The sequence below is a fragment of the Lepus europaeus genome, chromosome 6 (assembly GCF_033115175.1).
Source record: "Lepus europaeus isolate LE1 chromosome 6, mLepTim1.pri, whole genome shotgun sequence".
Lineage (NCBI taxonomy): Eukaryota > Metazoa > Chordata > Mammalia > Lagomorpha > Leporidae > Lepus > Lepus europaeus.
Window position 1 is genome coordinate 41,226,690 of NC_084832.1, and position 25,502 is coordinate 41,252,191.

At 39.3% G+C, this 25,502-nt stretch overlaps 1 protein-coding gene across 1 annotated transcript in view; it reads left to right on the forward strand.

The window, feature by feature from the left end:
* The first annotated feature begins 1,382 nt into the window (after positions 1-1,382).
* DACH1 (dachshund family transcription factor 1) overlaps positions 1,383-25,502 on the forward strand; it is a 435,821-nt gene continuing 411,701 nt past the window's right edge. The window contains exon 1 of the mRNA XM_062195305.1: positions 1,383-2,233. Coding sequence (XP_062051289.1) covers positions 1,383-2,233 — 851 coding nt within the window. The remainder of the gene's footprint in view (positions 2,234-25,502) is intronic.

Here is a 25,502-nt window from a genome sequence, read left to right on the forward strand (position 1 = left end):
CCTTAATGTCTCTTAAAGGATACCAGCGCAGTCGGTTACTGTGCGAGACAGGTGAATTAATTACAGAGTTGGGGGTTAGAAAAATCAGTGTTCTTGTTTACCACTTTCTCAGTCTTCAAGAGTGCTGGGTTTCTGAGTTCTCTGGGCAAAACAGACGTTTCTGACCCGCTTTTGGGGCGAAAAAGTGAACTTATTGTAAACCTTCTACCTCGTGGCAAGAAATTTCTCTCCACAAACCTATTAGGCAATACGGAATCCAATACAGAGCAGCCCACGATCCTGAAGCCATTTCGGACCCACTTTGTTCCCACAACTTGGAAAAAACTCTCCTGGAATGGTCACTGTCTTCGGAGAAATAAATACTTTTCACAAGGAGATCAAAACAGTCGGATGCCCAAAAAAATACGACTCTTGGCTTCCGTGCGAGTCTTTTTCTCAGCGTTAATTCCTTACTAATCGCGGAGCGGGGCTGGCTTGTCGCTCCCGTCTCCTCGCTCAGACGCGCGGAGACGCGTCCTAAATCCTCGAAGGGGAACTCTGAGCGCGCTGGCTCCTCGCTAAGTTGCCTGGAAGCTTTGGGGAGGGGTGGTGTCTGTGGGGGTGTGGAGGTGGGGGCGTGGGAGGGGGGCAGGGCGAGTTGGGGCGGACCAGAGAGGGCAGGGGCTGTGCGCCGGCCGGGCCGGGGCCGCAGAGCGCTGTCCGGCGCCCCCCGGCCGCCCCTGCCCGTCCCCCCGCGGTCGCTTCCCTCTGCCCCCTCCTCCTCTCCCTCTCCGTCTCGCGCGCTCCGCGAGTCTCCGCTGCGAGTTCCTGGTTGGATAATTTGGGTTAATACTAGTGAGTGAGGTTTTTGCGGCTTCAAAGGGTATTTCAAGTTTCCGGAGCTCCTCCCCTCTGCACCGTGTGACAACAACAACTCGTCCAGCCGGCAGCCTGCACTTTTCAGCTCATTTTCTCTCTGTCATTCCGCTCTCAATCTTTGATCAATGTACTTGCCGGGGAGCACCCGAGTCCCTCAGTCCTCCTCCTCTTCACCTTCACCCTTCCCTCGGTGCTAGAGCGGGACCCACGCCGCGGCGGCCGGCCCTCCCCGCCCCCGCCCGTGCCCCCGCGGCCGGCCTCGCTGCCGGCCCCCGGAGAGCGCTCGCCGTTCGACTCGCGGGACACTTTGGTGCGCCTCTCGGCGGAGCGCCGCTCGCGCTCGCCGCTTCCCGCGTCTCGCTCCCCCGCTCCCTCGCCTGCTCGCCCGGAGTTGCAAGGGTCGCCGCCCCCCCCCTCCACCCTCGCTCCCGCTCCCGCTCGTCTCCCCGTCCCCTCCCGGGGCTGTGTGGCAACTTTTCCCCCCTCGCTTCTCCTCCTTCCCTTTTCCCCCCGTATATGTGACCATGGCAGTGCCGGCGGCTTTGATCCCTCCGACCCAGCTGGTCCCCCCTCAGCCCCCGATCTCCACGTCTGCTTCCTCCTCTGGCACCACAACCTCCACCTCCTCGGCGACCTCGTCTCCGGCTCCGTCCATCGGACCCCCGGCGCCCTCTGGGCCAACTCTGTTCCGGCCGGAGCCCATCGCTTCGGCGGCGGCGGCGGCGGCCACAGTCACCTCTACCGGCGGTGGCGGCGGCGGCGGCGGCGGCGGCAGCGGAGGCGGCGGTGGCAGCGGCGGCGGCAACGGAGGCGGCGGCAACTGCAACCCCAGCCTGGCAGCCGCGAGCGGCGGCGGCGGCGGCAGCGGCGGCGGCGGCATTGGCGCTGGCGGCGGCGGCGCCTCCAGCACCCCCATCAACGCGAGCACCGGCAGCGGCAGCGGCAGCAGCAGCAGCAGCAGTAGCAGCAGCAGCAGCAGCAGCAGTAGCAGCAGCAGCAGCAGTAGCGGCAGCAGCTGCGGCCCCCTCCCCGGGAAACCCGTGTACTCAACCCCGTCCCCAGTGGAAAACACCCCCCAGAATAATGAGTGCAAAATGGTGGATCTGAGGGGGGCCAAAGTGGCTTCCTTCACCGTGGAGGGCTGCGAGCTGATCTGCCTGCCCCAGGCTTTCGACCTGTTCCTGAAGCACTTGGTGGGGGGCTTGCACACGGTCTACACCAAGCTGAAGCGGTTGGAGATCACGCCGGTGGTGTGCAATGTGGAACAGGTTCGCATCCTGAGGGGACTGGGCGCCATCCAGCCCGGAGTGAACCGCTGCAAACTCATCTCCAGGAAGGACTTCGAGACCCTCTACAATGACTGCACCAATGCCAGGTAAGGAGCGGGGGTGGCCCCTGAGGCCCGCGGCCCCTTCCCACCGGCCTGCTCGCCCTTCCCTCGCTCCCTCCCGGGCGCTGGCCGCCCCGCGCGCCCGCGAGCCGCGCGCCTCAGCGAGCGCGGGCCTCTCCTCCCCTTCCTCAGCGCTCTCCGGCAGCGCCCGACCCCCGGAGAAGTTGCCTCCACCGCGCTCTTCCGGCCGAGAGGTTCCTGGCTCGCCCGGGGACCGGAGCTTAGCTGCTGTGGGGCCGCGGGGACCCCAACCCTGAGGGTGGAGGGGGCGGGAAGGAGCAGGACAGTGCCTTTCCAGGAGCCACAGCCCCTTTCTTGGGGCTCCGGCGTCTGGGGTCCCCCGGGACGCTGCTGCCCGCGGGTGAGAGCCTAGGGACCGGTGTTCCACGGCCCTGCTCCCTGCACCCACGGAGCTGCTCCACGGCACCCAGGGGCGTCCCGGGCGCGGGAGGAGCTCGTGACCCTGTCCCGTAGGGTTTGGGGAGCGGGGACACGCGCTCCGGGTGAGGGGCCCGTTGGGAAGCCGAGGGAGTGGGCCAGCAGTGCAGCGGGGGCACTTGGAGGTCAGGAGGGGGGTCGACCTCGAGGCAGAGAGGCCCGGCGCAGTCCCGGGGGACCCGCAGGGAGTTGAGCCCCGAAGCCCAGAGAGGAAGCCCGCCAAGGGGAGGGGTCTGTGTGTGTGTGCGTGCGCATGTGTGCGTGTGTCCGCGTGTGAGGGTGCGTGTGCAAAGGAAAGAAAGGGGTGCGTTTGCCCCGGGGCAGATGCGAGAGCACCCGCAGGTTTCCGTCTGTAAGGAGAGGTAGCCGGGTGCCGGAGACCTGGAAGATGACCTGGAGACCGGAGGAAGACCCCGGGGCTCGCGCGCACTCTGCCTTTTCTCTCCTTCTCTAAAGTGTGTGTGCGCGCGCGCTTGTGTGTTTTCAATTCTTTGTTTTCTTTTTTTCTTAAGGTTAGTAGCTCACGCAACGAGCAGGTGCACGCTTTGCACTAGGATGCTCTGCGGGCCTGACTTGTCTGGGCTGTGGCTTCCTCAGCCCCGCACGGAGCGCGCAGGGTGGAGGCCGCGCGGCCGGTCCCGGGCCGGGCCAGTTTTATGCAAATGAACGCGCGGTGGGGGAGGATCCACCGAGAGGGGGCGGGAGAGGGGCAGCGTGACCGTTTCGGGGTAGAGGCAACCGTTTCACCCCCTCTCACAGTGGCGCTTCGTCCCTGTTATTCATCTCAGGGAAGAGCAGGGGGAAAAGTTCTGATTCCGAGAGTAAGCACCAGGGAAAGTTGGGGATCTGAAACGGGCGCGTGGGAACTCGGCGCAACATTGGCGCAGAAACTTCGGTACCCTCCCACTAAGTTTGCAGAGTGAACGAGGGAACGGGGTGGTGTTTGCATTCCTGGCAGAGCTGGGGAAGCTCAGGTGGGGAGGAAGGAGGTGTAGGGCGAGACCGGGACACCGCGGGGATGGGAGAGCCGCTGGTTATCTCTGCCTTGGAGAGACTGCTGAATAGCGGAGAAGGGTGTAAACCGAAAAGGACTCGAGTTCTAACCCAGCAAATGTCCTCTCCTGTCCTATCCAGAAATTCTGTTCCTCGTTTATTTGCCATTCTCTCCATAGGACATTATTGTGTGCCTGTTTTTTTGTTTTTTGGACATTCTTTTATTTTGGGATGAATGCTGTCTCTCTCTCTCTCTCTCTCTCTCTCTCTCTCTCTCTCTGTGTGTGTGTGTGTGTGTGTGGTGTGCATGCGTGCGAGCGTGTCCAAGGGAATGGACAGGTGGCAGTAGAGATGGAGCGGCAGGATCAAGATCTCTCACCATCATTTACTGGACAACTGGTGTCCTTGCTCGTCCAGATTATACACCATTGGCCCCCAATCTACTGTTGAAACATTTGAATCAGAGAAGAAAAGTATCCTGGAGTTGTTAGGAAGAATGCTAGGTGAAATTTGAAGTCCGCTCAGACAAAGATTGTTCGAAAACTGTCTGCCTGTTCCGCAAATTGGTGAAGTGCTATGCTACTGTCATTAAGTAGACAGCCACTCCATTCCGAATCCTCTTTGTGTGCTTCCTACAGCACACACTGCTGTAGATAATCAATGGCCATTTTACACACACAGACCCCCCCCCCCCCACACAATTGCTCAAGAAAACATCTTCCAGTAATTGTATTCTAATCTATCTATAACTTGATCATCTTTATTTACTGAAATTTTGCCCAGATTTTGAAGTCCTTGCCATATGGTTGGAGAATATACTTTAAGAGTTAGTAACCAAAAAATTTTTAAAAGTTTCCTCCCACCTCACCAGTTGAACAATAGCACTAGCGTCTTGTAGGACCAAGATAAGTTAAATCCAGTGGAACTCTTTATCCTTTCAAAACTATCTCCTCTCTACTCTAATTGTGTTTCAACCACCTGGCCTTGATACCTTGCAATTAAATGTGCTGTTCTAAAATCCTATTTCAGGTTGTTTTTTAGCTAAATGTTGACAGTTTGTTGATATTCTAGTGAATTTTGATCGTTTATCAACTAAAAAGCTTGCTCAACCTGAAATACTCACCAGTGTTGTTGCCATTAACATGAGATGTGTAGTTGCAGATGCATACCTAGGTTATCCTAACTCTGCCACGGACTAAGGAAATAGAGAATTTATAATTGAACTTTCACCAAATTATACTGTTTGATTGTTATGCATTATTATTTTCATGATAATTACGAATATTATCTTACTTCTTTACTTTAAAAATGATATTAATGTTTTCCTTCCTGACTTTACTAAAGCTAAAATTACCTTCTACATCCCAGACTTCGCTTTTAAAATCCTCTTTAACTCATCTAGATATATTGATTTCTTTCACTTTGGTGCCTTTCTTCTCTAGCTACTTAATACAATAGGGGAATAATTTATGCAAAATATAAGAGGAACTATGCAAGAAGGCAAACTGCAAAATATATATATTATGTGTGTGGGGGAGAGCAAGTGTGTGTGTGCACGCATGTGTGTGTGTGTGTGAGAGAGAGATTGAGAAATCAAATCTTAGCACTCTCAGCTTGTTATAGAACGTATATCATTATGTCTCTTAATAGAATTTAGATACGAGGAACTCTGAGGAACCAAAATGATGCATTCAAAAACTTGCTCAAAGTGGCTCAGTAAGTTAGTAGAAAGCTTAGAGTGAATTTAATTTGCTTGGGGCTATTGCATTAGTATGCTATCTATGAAAACTAGAATAAATGTTGACGCCATCTGTCATGACCACAAGGAGATGAAAATGAGATTATCTGTTAGATACGAAAGCTAAAAAATAAAGTTCTCAAAACATGAAAGAAAATGTAAAGAAATATATTTAAAAGTTGTCAAAGGGCAAAGTCTGACCTTGATCAGTTTCCTTCAAGTATTATTTTTTAAAAAACTAAACATTAGTTGCATCAACTTGGCTGTTGCAACAGAGGTCAGTTAATTAACTGCTAACCATTAAATAACAACGAAAACAAAGTAATTATCTACATGGTCAATTCTCAGTTTGTATGAGTCAGTTGATTGTTTGTGGATTTGGGTTAGGATTCAGTTTTCTGTGGATCCATTTAATAAAAAGTGACCCTGTTCTGCTGTGTTATCTATAATATGTATTCTTTTTCAGAGGATGATTTTTGTCTTGGGATCTTTTCAAACCAGATAGTCATTTAGGTCCAATATAGCGCTACATTTGTGGAGATTAAATTTGACTAGATCCCAGTTAGTTTTATCAGACATTTTATATGCACCTACAGTTATTCACAAACAGTAGGCTTTTGTCTTGAAAGTCAATATCATCCATAGATAGAAAACTGAAAGACTCTCCAAGACTTTTATGTTTTAGTAGGAATATATAAATGGTGTTTTATATTTCAATAGGATGAGCAAAATATTATCCATTGACTTAATCTTTTTGCCAGGACTTTTAATAAAGATTGGAAGCTGAAACAGTCTATATTTATTTAACATTTCCCTTTTAGCTCGCTTTTCAAAGGCATGGTCTTAGACACTGATATAGAAAGTTTCAACACAAATACAGATTCACTTACTTCTAACAGATAATTACGTACTTGGCACAGAGAAATTGAAGAATTACTTCAAATGAAGAGAGACTATGCTTTTGAAGTTTTTGTATTACAGTAGATTAATGGTTCCTATAAAGCCTAATGTCTCATTTTATAACATTTCAAAAAGAATGTGGCATAATTAGAAGACTAAGACATAAAATACGAAAGTTCGTTTGATTCCACAGCATATTCTGTGTGCTTTAAAATGTTAGCAAATTACAGTTTAACAACTAAAACATAAATAAAATATAGGAACATTCTAACCTAGGGTTTACTTTATCCAGTTTAATTACATTACAGAACACAAATTTTTTAGTTTCAAAACTGTTGTTTTTACTGGAGTTAGTCTTCAATAATATCATAGTTTTTGTTGTCAAAAGTGCACATTGTTATGTACTTGCTGAACTCCACAGTTTATTAGTTAATGCTCTGAGGCAAGAAATTTGATTTTTGCGAATGGCATTTTATTCTGGGAAGCTTCAAATATTACATGAAACAAGCTCCAAGACAGGTTTTCATCCCTCAGAGTTTGTTGCACACTATTGTTGGTATTTCAACAGAATTTTAAACTCTTCATTTTATTAGACCAAACTTGCTGTTATTCTTGTTTACTCTATTACATTTTTCCAAAGTTATGTATACATTACTGAGGCTAATATTAGCCACCCTCTTTCCCCCTCACTGTTTCTCTAGCCCCTGAGATGTGACATCCAATATTGATTAAAGTCTTGGCAGGATTTGAGCATAAATCAATCTTCTCTTTGACTATTTACTACCTGTGATTCACCAGCATACGAAAGCATAATACACTTTATTGTTTCTCATTTGATGTTTTCTTTTGGAATGTAAGCAGCATTTACAAATTAGCCCAATGTGCAACCAAGTTGTTATTTTAAGAATAATTTGTGCTATGACTGTCAATTAGCGTTATTTCGTTTTTCCAAGTTATTTTACTAACCTATTCATGCAATGCCTTTGTCAATCAGGTAAAATAGTCATTTAAATTTCATTGTATTAGCAACATAGAGCACAACCATTGCAGAATGTACTGGGAAATGAAACTCTCACAGGTTATAAACGGTCTCCCTTAGAATCCTTGTCTGAACAAATTAGTTTGAAGTATCCTTTCTAAATAGGTACAGGTGAGTGTCAGATTTCTTTGAACACTTTGATTTTAAGGTTTTTGTTAATTACTTAGTTCTTTTAAAAAGTTAAACTTTGCATTTCTTCTTTCAAAGATTTCATTTTCAGATTGTTCACCAAAAAGTCACATCAAGTTATAAAATGCCTTTAAAATGACAGGAAATATAAAAATTAATATGACTATTAGGATATTTTTAATGTAGCGAAGATAAATTTTTATAATTTTACGTTTGAATTGTTATTAAAAATAGAGTGATGTTAGCAGTTGTCAGCGTGTGCCAACATGTGCCACTTTCTTGATTGAGATAATGATTGTGATTGGTCAATATGAGATATATATGAGGGGGTCTTCAAAAACTTCATGGAAAATGCATTTCATGAAAAATCTATTCAGATACTCAAAATATTTTTTGCATCAATATAAACTTTCTTAAAAATGCATTTTCCATAAATCATTTGAAGTCCCCTTATGTGTGTATGTGTGTGTATACAAGTATATGTGTTAAAAGTCTAAATGCTGCAGCTTAAATGTTCTAGCTAAGACTACATTTATATTTTTAGGCCTTGGAACTGCATTAAGAAGCTCTTTCTCCATTACATTAGTTATGTCCAGTAATTAATTTTTTAATGAAGAAAACCTTGAGTTAAAAGCCCACCTAATGGAGCTCAGATAAGTATAATATGAAAGAGTCTGGACTGCACAGATACATGTATTTTAGGCATTCCAAAGGCTCCGTACAAACCTGCTTTGCTCTTGAATTCTTCTACTTTTTCCAGTTGTGAAAGTATTTCTAGTACAAAGTAATTTTATGCTATCGTAGCTGTTTTTCAAAATAACTTCTATTTGCTGATTTTTTTTGGCATTTGATGAATATGGGAATGACTTCATTAGAATGGTGTACCTAGTTTACCAAATTATTGCTTTGGAATGTAAACCATCAAGCATAAGGTGCTTATATTTGGTCTTGTAATGAGCTGTTATTTGAGTAACTGCGGATCAGTCTATTTTGATGCACCTAGTTGTCTCAAGGTTCCTGAGGATCTGTTAAGTGTGACCATTGCTGCTAGTTGCAGGCAGTTAATGATTAACTTTATATAAATGTGCAAATTATAACGAACAAAATTTTCAACCCAGAATAAATTAATCAGTCAGATACTTAGTCAATGAAAGTGTATTGTTATTCAAATTAATAATAGAATTAAAATTAGTTTAATAACATAGCAGATAAATGTCCAATTTTTTAAAATGTATGTCAGATCACATAGAAAAAGTGACCCAAATCACTACTTGATCCAAAGTCAAGCATCTTGAACTGGAAGCACTTAAAATTTCTTGCTGTATTCTGGCACAGGTTTTCTTTGTAAGATAAGAATGTATTAATTCCCCCATTAGAAAAAACTCATCATTTGAGTTTTCTAAATTAAATACTGGATTTACCAGTGGCCAGAGTTTGTACAGATGTGATGCCCTGTTGCTTTCTCATCCAAATTGTTTTGGAGTTGATTCAGGATTTCCAAGTGAGATTCTTATATACATTTAAATGTATGTAACTTGACTGGAAGTTGCCAAAGATGACATTAAATGGAAACACTTATTCTATCATTGTTCATTTATTTTTGTTATAAGTACATTGAAGTGTTGTAGCTACACAGCACAGCGACACATTAATAGTTACTTAAAAAAAGTTTTGGAAGAGAGAGAGAGGGAAAGAGAGACAGAGACAGACAAAGAGGGAGAGGGAGAGAGAATGCTTACATTAACCAGCTACAATACTATGAATACAATACTTGAAATACATTACACATTTTGAGCAGGAAGTCAGAATGAACTAAGACCAGTATAGTAAGACACATATTGCATCTTTTTACTTATGTGTGAAATCTAAAATAGTCGAACTCATAAAAGTAAAGAATGGAATGGTGGTTACCGGAGGATCAGGAGATATTGGTCAAAGAATATAAAAATTCAGTTAGATGAAAGGAATAAGTTCAAGAGTTCTGTTGTACAGCAGGGTTACTACACTTTCTATGATTTGGAAGATATAAATGTAACTTAATTTGACTCTATGTAGACCTTTAAGAATCATGCATATTCTGAAGATAGTGAATACATTTGACAATGATTAAATACACTTTTAAAGCATGATTTTTGCAAAGCAAATGTTGAAATAGACACATAATCGTTTTGATTTGTCACATTGCATATTTGAACAATATTTTTCTTTCCTTAGTATAAATAAATGAATATGTAAAGAAAGTATCACAAAGTCACAATGTTAAATTATGTTTGGATTTATATGGTTTCAGATATTTTAAAATAATTACATTAACTTTGCAGTCATCACAGGGAAAAATCCCTTATTTTTCAAGGGAAAAGGAAAGTTTATCATAAAAAAGAAAGTGTACTCATTGAAAGGGAATTATTTTATAGAAGCATATAGGAGCATTTGCAGCAAACAATTGTTAATTCAATTTAAGGCATGATGGTCATATCTTAAGTAAAGGCAATGGACATAAATTTCTATGTTAGTCAAGAAATGTATAATTATGTTAGTTTATTAGATTATTTATTTATTAATAACAACTGTAAATGGCTGTATTAACTAAGCATTAAAATATTTTGTTTATATGTGAACACATGAAACCACTGAAGATATAGTAAGTCTGAACTCATCACAGTTTTGCTAAAATATAGTGATTCGCCTCACAGCATTAATTCCTATTGTATATTTAAAGGTCTCTGAATTTTCTTTAACATATGTGTTGGAAGTGATACTTGTTTCTTGTACTAGGTACTGTCTAGTTTAATAGTGTCTTTGGATTTTATAGGAATATCTTGAGGGACTTTTCCAAATCAGCAGTCATACATTTCATAATAGGGTGGGTGTTATGTGTGCAACAAGTGTAAAAGTTATATCAGTATTTTAGAGTTCTCTGTGTTTGAAATTCTTATTTATATCAGTCTTAACCCATTTATAGTCCATATGCTCTACAAATTATAATACATTTAATAGAAAGTTGTGTGTGTGTGTGTATACACAGACACGTGTTTGCAACCCTGTAGGACATAGGATTTTGGGACAAATAACTTACCAATAGCAGTGGCTTTAGGTTTGCTTTTTTGAATCATAGAAAAATAGCACATTAAGAAATGCATGCCACATTACTGAATGACAATAGGAAAGAAAACCAAAATTAACTTTAGAGTAGAAGTAATTTATACTTGAAAGTTTGAAAGTATAATATAATGTATGCGGTTAAATAGCAATTAAAAACTTAAATTAATTTTCCTAGCTGTTTTAATAACTAAGTCTACTTTTTATTCTCTGTTTAAAAACCTTTATCTGGAAATTATTTTATTTGTATGAAATAGATAATAAACAACTAGGTGGTAGAATCTGAACATTATTGAATAATACTAATGTGCTTGATTACCCTTGCTTCATTTTTTCATGGTTTTATTTTGTTGCTTCTTGAATTTTAGAGCAAGTATACCCATTTTAGAATCAGTGAATGAATGAAGAGAAAACAATTTCATAACCTTAAAATATAAAATGACTACTCATCTAAAAGCTTTGCCATCAAGGAGATGAGTTAGGAATGAGGTCAATGGGTTAATCTTCAGGTCTACATAAGGAGATGTGTATTACAGCTTTTTGCAGTGGACTGTAATTGTCTTTGAAAACACCTGGTAAAGGTCCAGTTAAATTGAAATCAATTACTTTCTCAATCATTCCGTGGCATTTGTCAAGTCCTTACATCATCTGTAGAAGTGCATGCATACATACATTTTTTTTTTTTGTAGAGTAGAAAGAAGCTCATAAAATAGTGACTCAAAGTTTCTGGCACATGTAAAGCTGTGGAATTAAAAAAAAAAAAACACCAAAACTCTGCACATAAAAAATAAGTCTTGTACAAAGTGGTAAGAAGTTCATCCTTGCATTTAATAAATGAAAACAAACATTTAACATTACTTTTTTAATGATGTTGTATGCATGTATTTTAAGAGGAAAAAGGAGTAGTAGAAATGAGTTCGTGATATTTTATGACTTATGAGCTCTGACACCTTTATTCTTACCCTCTAAGAATGCTCTGACAAGTGTGTATTATAATCAAAGATGAATATATGTCTGCTGTTCACTGATTTTTTTTCTTCACACCATTGACAGTACATGCAGATTTGAACTTGTAGCCAGGAAGAGTGCTTCCATGCTTCAAATTGCCAAAAGACCCCCAGGGATAGAAACTTGACCTGCTTTTATGAAACCATAGAATTACATTTATACAAGTTATCCCATGGGAAAAGAATGAACTGATCGCAATTCAAAGCTTAATATTGCAGCCTTCTGGGTCAAATTTGATTTTTCTTTCTGTTAACACCTGTTTGGCTACCATATTTAGTGATCTGATATTCTTAAGTAATTTTAAAATATTGTTCATCAATGATATTTCAGAGTTAAGCCAAAGTGCCATCAAAATTTTGCAGCTATTTAAGCTCTGTTGTGTTAACATGTTAATTTTTAAAACCAAATATCTACTTCCTTACATATATATACTGATGTAAGCAGTATAAGGAAAAATTTACTTAGCTGGATATGAAAACATTTGTTCTGTGCTTTTTTAAAAAAAATATTTATTTATTTGAAAGGCAGAGTTACAGAGAGAGAGCAGGAGAGACAGATCTTCCATCTGCTGGTTCACTCCCAAACAGCCAGGACTAAGCCACGCCGAAGCCAGGAACCAGGAGCTTCTTCCAGGTCTCCCACATTGGTGAAGGGGCCTAATCACTTGGACCATCCTCTGCTGCCTTTCCAGGCATCTTAATAGGGAGCTGGATCAGAACTGGAACTGGAACAGCCAGGACTTGAACTGGCTCCCATATGAGATGCTGGTGCTGCATGCCAGGGCTTTAAGCTGCTGAGTCACAGTGCTGACCCCTATTTTGTGCTTTTTAAAATCAATTTCTCTCCACTAATCAGTTAGCCCAAGTAGAAGAAACTTTTGTAAGGAGTTTTTCCTTGTGGTAGCATTTCAGAATAAATAGTTTTGTATTTAATTTTTCTTAGAGTCACATTTTACATGGGTATATTTCTTGTTTTTACTTGGACCATTGCAAGTATGAAATGAAGGTGGTCATTGATAAATTGGATGCATAAACATTGAGTCATTTTAGTTCCTTAAGCTAAAAAACAAGTTAATCATTTGTTCAAAATAAAGAGGAATTTAAGTGTATAAAATGTTACTTATTTTCTAGAATATCAATATATGAGGGCACTTCAGAAAGTTTATAGCAAGTGGAATTAAAGAATTAAAGCCATCCACAGTTTTCTCTTTGAAAACATTTCCATGAACTTTTGAAGACCCTTCATATATACATATACACACAAATAATAACTGGTATAAATGGATTGAGCCATAATATCTGTTTGCTTATAATTAACAAGAATAAGTGACTGCCATTAGATTAAATGAAGACCTACTTTTCTATATAGTATGACAAATGCTCAATCTTTTATACACAAAATCACTTTATACATGGTAAAGCAACATACACATGGCACTACAATTAGTTAAATAATTCAAACATTGGATTTTAGAACTGAGGTGAGGGATTTATTTTCTTAATTTAGAATTTAAAAAGAATTTTAAAGACCTCTCACTTGTTTTCACTTAACATACATAAAACTTTTAGGACAGATCATTAAAGGTTATTTTCTTATAAGAACCAATCAAACATAAAAATTCCCAGTAAGAGTAGTTAAAATAAGTCTACACTTTGAGTAGAAAAAAAATGACATTTCCAGTGGGGGTTATAGTGTCCTAAGTTATGATCATCAAAGAAAAAAATGTTTGGAGTTTTAAGAAAGTTTTGTATAATTTTTCTTCATTGGCTGTTGGGTGGCAAAGTACTTGCAGTATAAGCTGTTTTTCTACCTTGCCTTGACACTTAGCATCTGAGTGAAACTGAGAAATTAAATCGGCCATTTGGATATTTTCTAACATCATTTTGATGTTATATTTAAAAACTACAAACACCTGGTCATATTTTTACTTAAGTTTTACAGTTTGCACCAATTTGTTTTATGATGATACAGCCTGGGGCTGATTGCTCCCTGCTTTGTCTCACCGTGATGGAAGGAGGGAATGTAGGTAGATTATGAGGTCATTATGCTGATCTTGGGAAGAATCTATTTCAGGAAAGGCAACCCATTCTGACTTTTGTAATGGTGATGATATGAAGTTTCTATGACCTCTTTTGTCTTTCTGTGACACTGTGTAGCTGTATTTCCAATAATGATTGATAACACATACCATATGAACTGGAAAAAATCATACTAAAAAATCTTGCTATAAAATGCATGAATGAAGAGATAAAACTTTTATTTTTTAGGTAATCCTCTAAAAGTAGAATAATCCTTAACTGCACAAAATTCTACATAATCAATATAGGAAGCCTTTGGATACCAAACTAAATTTTATCTTCTTAAACATCCTTATCATCTAAAATAGCCTCATAGTAGTCCTATTTTTTTTTTTTTTGTGGAAACTTCAGTGAAATTGCACATGAAGTAGAAACACTTGCTTATGAAATTTACCTATAAGCATCTAACCACTAAACAGAACACAGTCAGGGTTCTGGAGCAGTTAATGTTTAGATTGGATTCTCCCAATTCAACAGTGTGAAATACAATGAATTTTTAAGATATATTATTCCAGGTTTAGGAAATAGAATTAAAACTGTATATTTGATCTGGAGTAAACTTCTTTTTGCTCTTTCTTTTGGGGAGTGGATTAAATAAGGGGCCATGACAGGAATGCTGTTTGTTTTTCACAAAAGTTGTTTGTGATTTTAGGTACCCTTGGGAAATCTCTTGATCAGATTCACATCTGTTCCTGTCAAAGTGGGTGCTAAGATACCGGTCACCCAGCAACCATGTCCAAGAGGGAATTGGACCGATAATAACTTCAAAAAGGAATGACAGATGCTAGATTAGGATGAAAGACAAAACGCATGAAAAATGAGCTTGTTAGAATCAAAAATTTGTTCAAGCACCTTTATGCAAATTAAATGAATATTGAATATTTGCATGCAGTAATTTCTACTTTTCATTTGATTGAAAAGAAAAGAATAGTGCATTTAAACCCACAAATGTGACTTCTTTCCTTTGTACTAATTAACATACAAAGCAGAATCACTTTTTAAAAAATCAGATTAGCCACCTGGGTTCTTATATCGTTGCTGAGTATGTCCCAGTGTTTTCCTTATGACAATGGCAATCTTTAAGGTGACTTGGCTTATCTCCTTCATAATAAATAGTCTCACATGAATTAAGATTATTTTAGATGAATATAAATCCATTTCTTGGGAAAGCATTTCAAAAGTAACCTTATCCTGTTGTCCTTGAAATTGGTTAATGTACATTAATAAAAGATCACTCAAAATGAATCACAGGTCTCACACTGACTGGTGAAATAACAATGCATTGAAGTAAAGCAGAGTGGTATACCTGTGAAAGGAAAGTAGGCAGAAAGATTTCTTCAAAATTTAAGATGCTCTTTGATACATTACCAGTTTTCTTATTGAACTGTTCACATACTAATCAGAATTTAGAAGGGCCTGATAAAATGTAGTGATTGAGAGAGGTTTCTGAGTCTTGGTTTAGCAATGTCTAATGTGGTCACGTAGAGAAATTGATTTTCTTCAGAAATTAATTAATTTTTCATATCGCCCTAAGCTGCAGTTAAAAAGAGTGCATACTTGTCTGTTTTTTCCAGAAATATTGCCTAATCATATTAATACCATTGCCCCAAGGATGAAAAGATAATTGTACAAATGCATTTGGAAATATGTATCACTGAGTATTTATGATTAAATTATGCAAATGACCCAGCTCTCATCCTTTCCAGACCCAGATTGTCTAATTAGGATTGATATGCTGAATAGATGTTCCAGAATTTGAATACAAGCATGTCCAAGGAGCAGAAAATTGGAAATGACAAGGCTGAAATCCAAAGAAAAGTGTCTTTCCTTTCTATACTTTGTTAATGTGCTGTTAGCAGTTGAGGACTTTTTCCCTCCCTTTGGCTATTTTGTGGCTCATATGTCCTTATTAGAAATAAGTATCTAAAATGAATTGAGCCTTAGCAAATGGCATTTCATTTCTATTTGGTGCTTATTTAAAAATAATAATATTTTTTATCATTAGAAAAGAACATCACTAAATAAGTTCCTTCAGATGATATAAATTTACCCTTAACTGGGTTATTTTTTTTTTTTAACTTCCGTTGAATTGATAGCATGGCCTTATTCCTCCAAACTTTATGGTATACTAGTACAGTATTTTCTAAGTTAAATATCTATCATTTCTTGTTTGGAGAAAACTGTTAAAGCAACAGTTCAGATTGGGGGGGGAGGGAGCGGCACTTTAAGTGTAACAATGTTTGAATTTGAGGTCCCCAGCAGGCTTTCCCCCTCATTGATTACACTCATTCATCTTAGATGGAGGGGTGCTAGTGTGGAGCTCAGAAGGGACTGAACTGTCAGGACTCCAGCCTTTGTTAAGCAGCGGGTAGTCACTGCCTCTGAACTCGGCTGGCTCCTGCTTCCCATCTGCAGGATGATGGATTGCTATGTTTAATACATTTCAGCTTTTGTCTGTCATAGTGTGGACAGACAGTACTATCAGTGATTTCAACAGTGATTAGGGAACCGTTTCAAACCACTCCTATTGGCCAGACAGCTTCCAGGAATGTCTGATGAAACCTACTCATTGGCACTCTTGCCATGTAAATGTGTAGTTTAACTCTGCAGATTGTATACTCACTGCTTAAGCCAATGGGCAGACACCAACTGAGAATCAGCAGACTGTAGCTCCACTTTAGAACTAAACTGCACAAGGCAACGTGACGAACAAACAATTTGGACCTCCAAACTAAAATATTCATCCCAAAAGTAGTCCCAAAGTAAAGATGAATTTGTATTCTCTATACAGCGTCAACACGTGCTTGATGATGGCAGGAATCTATTTCAGAGGCTATGATATCAGCTGTTGATTTGCTCATCAATATTGAGCTATTTAGCTGTGGGAGGGTAGAATGTGAGGGCTATGGTGAAGGAACAAGACATGACATAGCATGTACTGTACTGGGATTTACTGAGTTGTGGGTGCTTTGTGGTTCACAAGTCCAAAGGGTGAATGATTTCAACAACCAAAAAGCCACTATGTATTAGTGCAGTATTCTCCCTGGAGTGTTTTATTCTATTTATAAAACTGGTGATAAGGAAACACTGTTAACTAAAGGGAAAGAAACTATTCCTGTAAGCCATTAATTATGTAGGCAAAGTTTCATTTAAAGTGTGGACTAAACAGGGGTACATGCTTGATGTGGTGGTTAGGCTGCCACTTGGGGTGCTCACATCCTATGTATGTCATAGTGCCTGGGTTCAAGTCCCAACTTCACTTCTGATTCCAGCTTCCTACTACTGTGCACCTTGGGAAGCAGCAGGTTGAAGGCTCAAGTACTTTCATCACTGCAACCCACCTGGGAGACCCAGACTGAGTTCTAGGCCGCTGTTGTTAGCTTAGTCTAACACCAGCTTGTTGTGGGCATTTGGAGAGTGAGTCAGTGGATGGGAGATCACTATCTGACTTTGTTTCTTTTTCACATAATTTTTTTTAATTTAAAGAATGGAACTAAACAAATGATACCAAATAATACATCATTCTTTAGTCAATTATCATCTAATGGACCAAATACAGAGTAAGTTATAATTTAAATTATATTACTGATTGAGGTTTCCTTTTCTGAAATTCTTGGAATCAGAAGTGTCTTAGATTTTGTAGTTTTTCAGATTATGGAATATTTGATAGATTTTACCAAGTATTCCTAATCAAATAATTCAAAATTGAAAATGCTCTGAAATCTGAAACTTTGAGCATCTAACATCTTAGCAAATAGGTAATTGTCAAAGTGTCAATCCAGCCAAAGTTTTGAAACAAAAATCTAAATCAGGTGAGGCTACTTTTGATTAATCTCTAGGAAGAGGGAGATTAAAGAAAAAGTTTCAATAGTCAACAGCAAAGATCTGATGTGAATAAGATCTCTAGATCCTAGAATGTGTTTCCCCTTACTGATTTGGTTCTGATGCAAATTTCTCACTTTAGATCCTTTCAGTAAGGTTTTCAGTTTTTGATATGCAATTGTAAACACACTGCCACACACATCCCAGTAGAAATGCATACACACACATTTACAACACATTTCTTTTGAACCCACTCAACAGCTAAACTTATTGTCATTTTGATATTGCTGATTTTGTAATAAGGACAAGTATTATCGTACTTCCTGCTAGATTTAAAACAGTATTCATATTTTTCACAAATTATCTATTTGTTTTAAAGTTATTGAAAGAAGATTCAGCTTACAAATTGTGCATTCATTCAATATGCTAAAGGAGTAAATTTTCAGAAAAAATCAAATGTAACATTCATATGTAGTTTTATAAAGAAATTATATAGCAGCAAGTAAATTTGGATTTTTTCAAAGTTATTCACAATTTATATAGCACATATGGTGAAATAATATATTATCTCCAAACTTTTTTTAAGATTTATTTATTTATTTGAAAGTCAGAGTTACACAGAGAGAGAAGGAGAGGCAGAAAGAGAAAGGTCTTCCATCATTGGTTCACTCCCCAATTGACTGCAACGGCCGGAGCTGCACCGATCTGAATCCAGGATCCAGGAGCTTCCTCCAGTCTCCCACGTGGGTGCAGGGGCCCAGGTTTTGAGCCATCTTCTACTGCTTTCTCAGGCCATGCAGAGAGCTGGATTGGAGGTGGAGCATCTGGGACTCAAACCAGCACCCATGTGAGATGCCTGCACGGCAGGCAGGGGCTTTACCCACTATACCACAGCGCTGACCCCCTCCCAACATTTTTGTTCTGAATAATCATTCTAAAGTGTGGTTGTCAACCCTTTAGTAGTAGGTTCTGCGTAGTCACTTATTGCCTTCCCGGTGAGGGGTGGGAGTAGAGAAGTCGCAGAGTGTTCTTTTAGAGAAAGGTAAGCTATATAGAGAACTGTAGCAGTTCTTTTCTCCTGAAATCACCGTGATGTGAGGAATTTCTATCAGGTTAAAGGAAATGCATAATTCAGGCCACTAGACTTAAGGTTCCTCCCTTTGAGTTCTTAGCCACAGATTGAGTGGAGGAGCATAGGATATTTAGTAATACTCTAAAGTAGAAGTTTCTCATGAAACAGTCTTACACTACCTTCGTTAGGTCTACACTACCTTCATTACTTAACTGCTTATTGATAAAATTTAAGGAGGCATCTGAAAGTCCATAGATAGTTTATAGGAATTGGCTGGAGGCTAGTCCATACCAAAAGAAAAGGAGTATTTATACCATAAAGGGTTACAGACTTTCTTCAATCCCACAACAGGTTATGGAAAATAGGTGTGCCTGACAAATTCAAATGTGTATTTTACCCAAAGATGAACCTGTTTGAGCTATTTAAAATTGGATCCCGTGCAACACTGGTACTGTGTGTGAGTGTATGTGTGTGTACACACAAGTCTGCATGTACATTGTAGGTTACTAACCTTTGTTACACCTGTTGTTATTCTTATGTTTAGTTAACCCCTTATATTTCGTTAAACTCTGTAATTACAAAGTAATACAGTCATTTGCCTTGCTGTAGTTAAACAAAGAAAAAAATGTTCTAGAAACTAAACAGATTTCTCATGAAGCTAAATGAACAAGTTTGCTACCTGAAAATGTCTGAGAGTGGAGGGGTGTTAGAATCTCCTTTAATCTACCTCTAACCACAGTGTGGACACTGAAGCTTCTGCATATGTGCATAGGAGTTCTCCCTTTAATATCTGGATATTGCTGTTTGATAGATCCATAGATTGGGGGAAATAGGGAGTTAGGCCAGCAGGTTCAACTTCTTATTTCTCAGTAGCTTCCTATAATGATTCCACCTCTAATGAGGTGAATTACTACTGCATGAAAAAGGAGAAAAAAGGGTTTTGGCCATCTTAGCTAATAAATCACATTGACTGCCTGGCTGATCAGATCAATTGTGCATAAATCAGTTCCTCAAAGAGTCTTAAAATAGGATTCTACCAAGACCAATCGATCCAGTGGCTTCTGTAAAGGCATGGTCTCTTACCCATAGCACACTGAGTGGGAGTCCACAATATTAAGACTGCTAGATGCTGTCAAATGTTGAAATGAATGTTTTCAGGTTGCAGAGGCATAGTTCTAACATCTCAAGCAGTTGTGGCTGTCAACTGAAATATTTTCACTTTCATTATGTTAGCAAGAAAATTTAAATCTCACTACATATGAGTTTTTAAAGCATTAGCAACAAGTGTAACCTTTAGCAGTTGTTCAGCACAAAAATATCATTGTTATTTCAAAGGGAAAATTGTCATTAATATCAAAGGGAAGCATTTCATTGTTACAATAGTTGTAGATATGAGATTTGCTAATATATTGGAGTCATGGGAAGAATTAGGAAACTTGACTTTGGGTTCCAGGTGCATCAATTACCAGCTGAGAGATATTGGAATGGTAAACCCAAAGCTCCAAATTCTCAAATATAAAGTGGGGACAATGCAGGTAATTTTTATATTTATTTCAAAAGATGGTTATGAGGATAGGAAAGTGCTAATAATTATTTTAAAGTGCTTTGCAAATTGTGAGTTGTTTTTCAAGAGTTGTTAACCCGTTTAAGAATTCCCAGTTGAATTTTCAAAACCTTTTACCAGAACAGTTTACAAAGCACAGAGACAAATCCGTTTGGATTCTTAGAATCACACTTTGCTCTTTTTTTCTAAGGAAATCCCAATTAAATCTCTCTCTCTTTTTTTTTTTTTTTTTTGACAGGCAGAGTGGACAGTGAGAGAGAGAGACAGAGAAAGGTCTTCCTTTTTGCCGTTGGTTCACCCTCCAATGGCTGCCACGGCCGGCGCGCTGCGGCCGGCATACCAAGCTGATCCGAAGGCAGGAGCCAGGTGCTTCTCCTGGTCTCCCATGGGGTGCAGGGCCCAAGCACTTGGGCCATCCTCCACTGCACTCCCTGGCCACAGCAGAGAGCTGGCCTGGAAGAGGGACAACCGGGACAGAATCCGGTGCCCCGACCGGGACTAGAACCCGGTGTGCTGGCGCCACAAGGCAGAGGATTAGCCTATTGAGCTGCGGCGCCGGCCCCAATTAAATCTTAACAATTAAAGATGAGTTGTGAATTCTGAAAAATCACAGTCTTTAAAGATTTAGTTTCATTTTTATCTGAAGGGCAGAGAGACAGACAGATGGAGGTATAGCTTCCATCTGCTCATTCACTACTTAAATGCCCACAACAGCAGAGTTTGGGCCAAGCTGGAACCAGGAGCTAGAACCTTCACTTAGGTCTCTCATTTGGGTGGCAGGGACTTAAGTACTTAACCATTCAACTGTTGCCTCTCAGGGTGTGCATTAGCAGGAAGCTAAATCAGAAACAGAGTAGCCAGGACTAGAACCACACACACTGATATGGAATGCCAGTATCCCAAGTGGTGACTTAAGTCTTGTGGGAAATGCTTGTCCCGTAAAGTCCTTTATACATATAATAATTACTAAAATTTTATTAACATTGACTTTCAAGATATTTTGAATAACCGATTAACATAGTTAAACCTTTAAGCAACAAGATCAGATAAAATACAGTTACAGTATATGTAAAGAAAGTAGTATCTTACTTTGGGGGAGAAGAAGGCTTCAATATCTGTAAAATTATGCAATTTTATATGAAAGCAGGAGTGTATAAAATTGAAATTAGGCATTATTGAATCTTTGATTTCCTCTTAAGTTGGCTAGAGCAATACATGATAACTAAGTCTTCAAAATTTTCTTAAGTGAAGTGCATAATTTGCAATTATTCTCTACCAAGCATCTCAAAATCCCCCAAGGTGATTGTTTTCTATAGTAGACTCTTGTTTTGAAAATAAATTTGGACTAGTCATCCAAACCTCTTGAGATAAGATTTGGTGTCTGTCAAACAATTTGTGAACTTATCAATATAATATAATGTTCCCTATATCAGACTACTATTGTTCTGCTTTTATCAGTAGATTTATGACAATGTCTTGACGTTTTTTGTAAATTATGTAATGCACATTGTTTCTCCCTTGTTATATTGTGAAATTTAGTAGGTTGTTGAAATTGGATCTGATTGATTTTCTCCTTGGCATTTGTCTACAAAAGCATCTTATGTCTAAAATTCACCAGAGGAGAAATCCAGGTGGATTTCTTTTGTTTTATTTTCTGTTATGTATTGAAAACTTTGAAATACTTGTTATCAGCTATTAACAGTTTTGAATGTAGCTGTGTGGGTGCTTGCTAACAGAAAATGGCCTGGTTATATTTTGATCTCACCAATATATCTTATTACTTGAATGAATTTAATTTCTAATGACTAATAATTACTTCCCTTGGATTATTATACAGTATTATCTTGCATCTGTTTTTTGTTACATCATATACTTTATTTTACTTTTTTAAAATATTTACTTATTTATTTGAAAGTCAGAGTTACTAGTTGGGGGGGGAAAGAAAGAGATAGAGATATTGTCCATCCACTTGGTTTGCTCTCCAGATGGCTACAACTGCCGGGAGTGGGCCGGGCCAGAGCCAGGGTCTGGGAGCCAGGAGCTTTAACCAGGTTGCCCATGTGGGTGGCAGGGGCCCAAGCACTTGGGCCATCTTCCAGTGTTTTCCCAGGTGCCCATATGGGATTCTGACCTTGTAGGCAGCTGCTTTACCCATTATGCCACAACGCAGGCCCAACATCATGTACTTTCCTCCACGTGGTAGGCACTCATTTCAAGGATATTTGACTTCCTTATGGAGATTTTGTCTGTATGTTATTGAATTATATTAAAATGTTCTTCTGAGATATTATGGAGCATTTTTTTATGACCAAGAAGTTAAAGCACCAATAGGATTACATGTGTTTAAAGTTTTTATGTAAAAATAAAAAGCAAACAAAAGTATATTTAAAATTCCTTCTTAGGTGTACTGTAAGGTGTCCTTAATTCTTGAATGCTTCTCCTGTTCTTATGGTAGTTATAACACAGATATTTAAACTTCATGTATGTTCCTAGACACATGATTTTATAAGGTTTAAGCTTTGTCTTCAATTCAATGATTATTAATTAAGGTTTATTCGTCATATTAAGAATCATCAAATGCACAATTTTTTAAAATTCCTACACATTTGAAATCATTTAATGCAAAAATTTTTGAAATTCCTACACACTTGAATTGAGTGATCAAACCTAAAATGAGTATATATTCATTTGTATTGAGTATATATTCATTGTAATGAGTATGTATTCATTGTATGAGTATGTATTCGTTCGCTAACTATGTGCTACTATTTTTAATGTTTATTATTTGCTAGGAATTATCATTGTTTAGGGATATTGTTGCTTCACTCTCTGTAACAGCCATAAGAAGTGGGTTTTAAATGCTTTCAAAGATAAGGTCACTGAGGATCAAATCAGTTAATTTATCTGTCAAGGTTACAGAGCTAGGACAAGGCACCTGGAAGTTCATTGTATAACTTGTATTTCCTTCTATATTGTTCTATTCAAATAATCCTTAACCAATGACTCTAATCTAGATTATAATTATAATTATTCAGTGTGTGTGTGTGTGTGTGTTCTATGTGTCTTGAATTCAAGTGTGAGCAATAATGTTTTCTAACCAGGTTAATTATTATGCATCGCAATAATTTGCTAGTACTATGAGAAAACTTTAGCATTGTTTATAGTTCTAATGTTTTTAGAAACACTTTTGCAATTAAAATGTAGAGCAAGCTAGTTGTAATTTATTTCTTTATGCAAAATACAGAAGTGACATTAAATTTAATATCCATTAGCAATGTAGATTAACTTTCATCATATCTTTAACAACCTATTGTATGCTCTTCCAAATAACAAAAGTATGTTCTCTCCTTCCACTTTTATTCCTTAGATCTTGTTACAATGTACTTTGAAAATTCTTAAGTTCATCATCATCAGAGGGACTCTTACCACACAATAAACAGTACCAATTAAGGTCATAGTTTGTTCATTAGGTAAAATGTAAAATTGCAGTAGTAGTTTATTAATCTAATCCATTTGTTTTGATCAATAATTATCAGTGAGTAGAAAGTAATATACAGTAATAACTGGATTATTATCTTTTATAGTTCTAGTCCTTTCCTGACAGATGATAATCCACCCTCCATATCTGCTTCACAGTTCTGTGTCAGAGGAAGCCAGTCCTACCACGGAGAGTTTATAATCACCACTAGATATATGTATGTTATTTTTTAAAGATTTACTTATTTTATTTGAAAGGCAGAGTTACAGAGAGAGGCAGAGGCAGAGAGAGAGGTGTCCTCCAACCACTGGTTCACTCCCCAAGATGGCTGCAATAGCTGGAGCTGCACCGATCCAAAGCCAAGTACCAGGAGCTTCTTCCAGGTCTCCCACAGGGGCCCAAGGACTTGGGCCATCTTCCACTGCTTTCCCAGGCCATATCAGAGAGCACAATCAGAAGTGGAGCAGCCGGGACTCAAACTGGTGCCGTTATGGGATGCTGGCACTGCAGGTGATGGCTTTACCCGCCATGCTACAGCATCAGCCCCTATATAGGTTATTATTTTTTTTTAAGATTTATTTATTTGAAAGAGTTACAAAGAAAGAGGGAGAGACAAAGAGAGAGAAATCTTCTATCTGCTGGTTTACTTCCTAGATGTCTCCAGTGGCCAAGGCTAAGCCAGGCTGAAGCCAGGAGTCATGAGCTTCATCAGGGTTTCCCACATGTGTGTATGGGCCCAAGGGCTTGGACCATCTTCCACTGCTTTCCCAGACCATTAGCAGGGAGCTGGATTGTAAGTTGAGCAGCCAGGACGTGAATCATTGTTCATATGGGGTGACAGCATTGTTGGCCCTGATGTAGGTTATGAATGAAATCTACCTGAATTCATTCTTCTATTCAAACAGTTTACCATTCTTTGTATATCTTTGGATCACTATTTTTTTTTTTAAATTTTTTACAGCAGTAAAAGTACTTTGGTATTTTGACATTTCCACATTCCACATAAAGAACATGCTTATTATGTTAGTATATTCTGCGATGTTCATGTTCTTGGTGAGGTAGTATAAGTTTTTACTTTGCTTCTTTGTTTATATGCTTAAATCGTATGTGGGAAATACTAATGCTTTTTCACTAGGATGATTATTATGTGGGAAAAGTAATGGAACTCCTATTCCAGGATATCTAGAGTTAAGGTAAAGAGTTAGCTTGCATAGCTAAATTTTTTAGTTTTTCTGTTAAGTCTCATGAAAATCTAAGGAAAAAATAGATAATGCATGAGTGCATAAATGAAGACCAAAAGAGTATCATTTGTCACTAAATTTAGTTAAGGAGGTATAGTGTTTATATATACAACATTTAGTGATGACTGCTTTATTTTTTTAAGATTTATTTGAAAGGCAGAGTTACAGAGAGGGAGAGACAGAAGCAGAGAGAGAGAGAGAGAGAGAGAGAGAGAGAGAGAGATCTTCCACTGGCTGGTTCACTCCCTAAATGGCCACAACCACCAGAACTAGGCCAAACTGATGGCAGGAGCCAGAAGCTTCATCTAGGTATCCTATGTGGGTTTAGGGGCCCAAGCACTTGAGCTGTCCTCTGCTGCTTTCCTAGGTGCATTGGCAGGGTCTTGGATCAGATATGGAGCAGCTGAGACTTGAATATGGGATGCCTATGCTACAGGTGGTGGCTTAATCTGCTAAGCCACAGCCCTGACCTTGGCTGCTATTTTTATGATGGTTTGCTGAATTACATCTGAAGGTAGAAAAAGTAGATATGCCTCAATGCTTCTAAAATTTTTGTCTATTCTTATTGAACTCATTGGTGGATTGATTGCAAGGATTTTCCATTGCCATTCTCTTATCCTTGCCTTGATGGCTTATCCAGGATTATTTTCCTTAT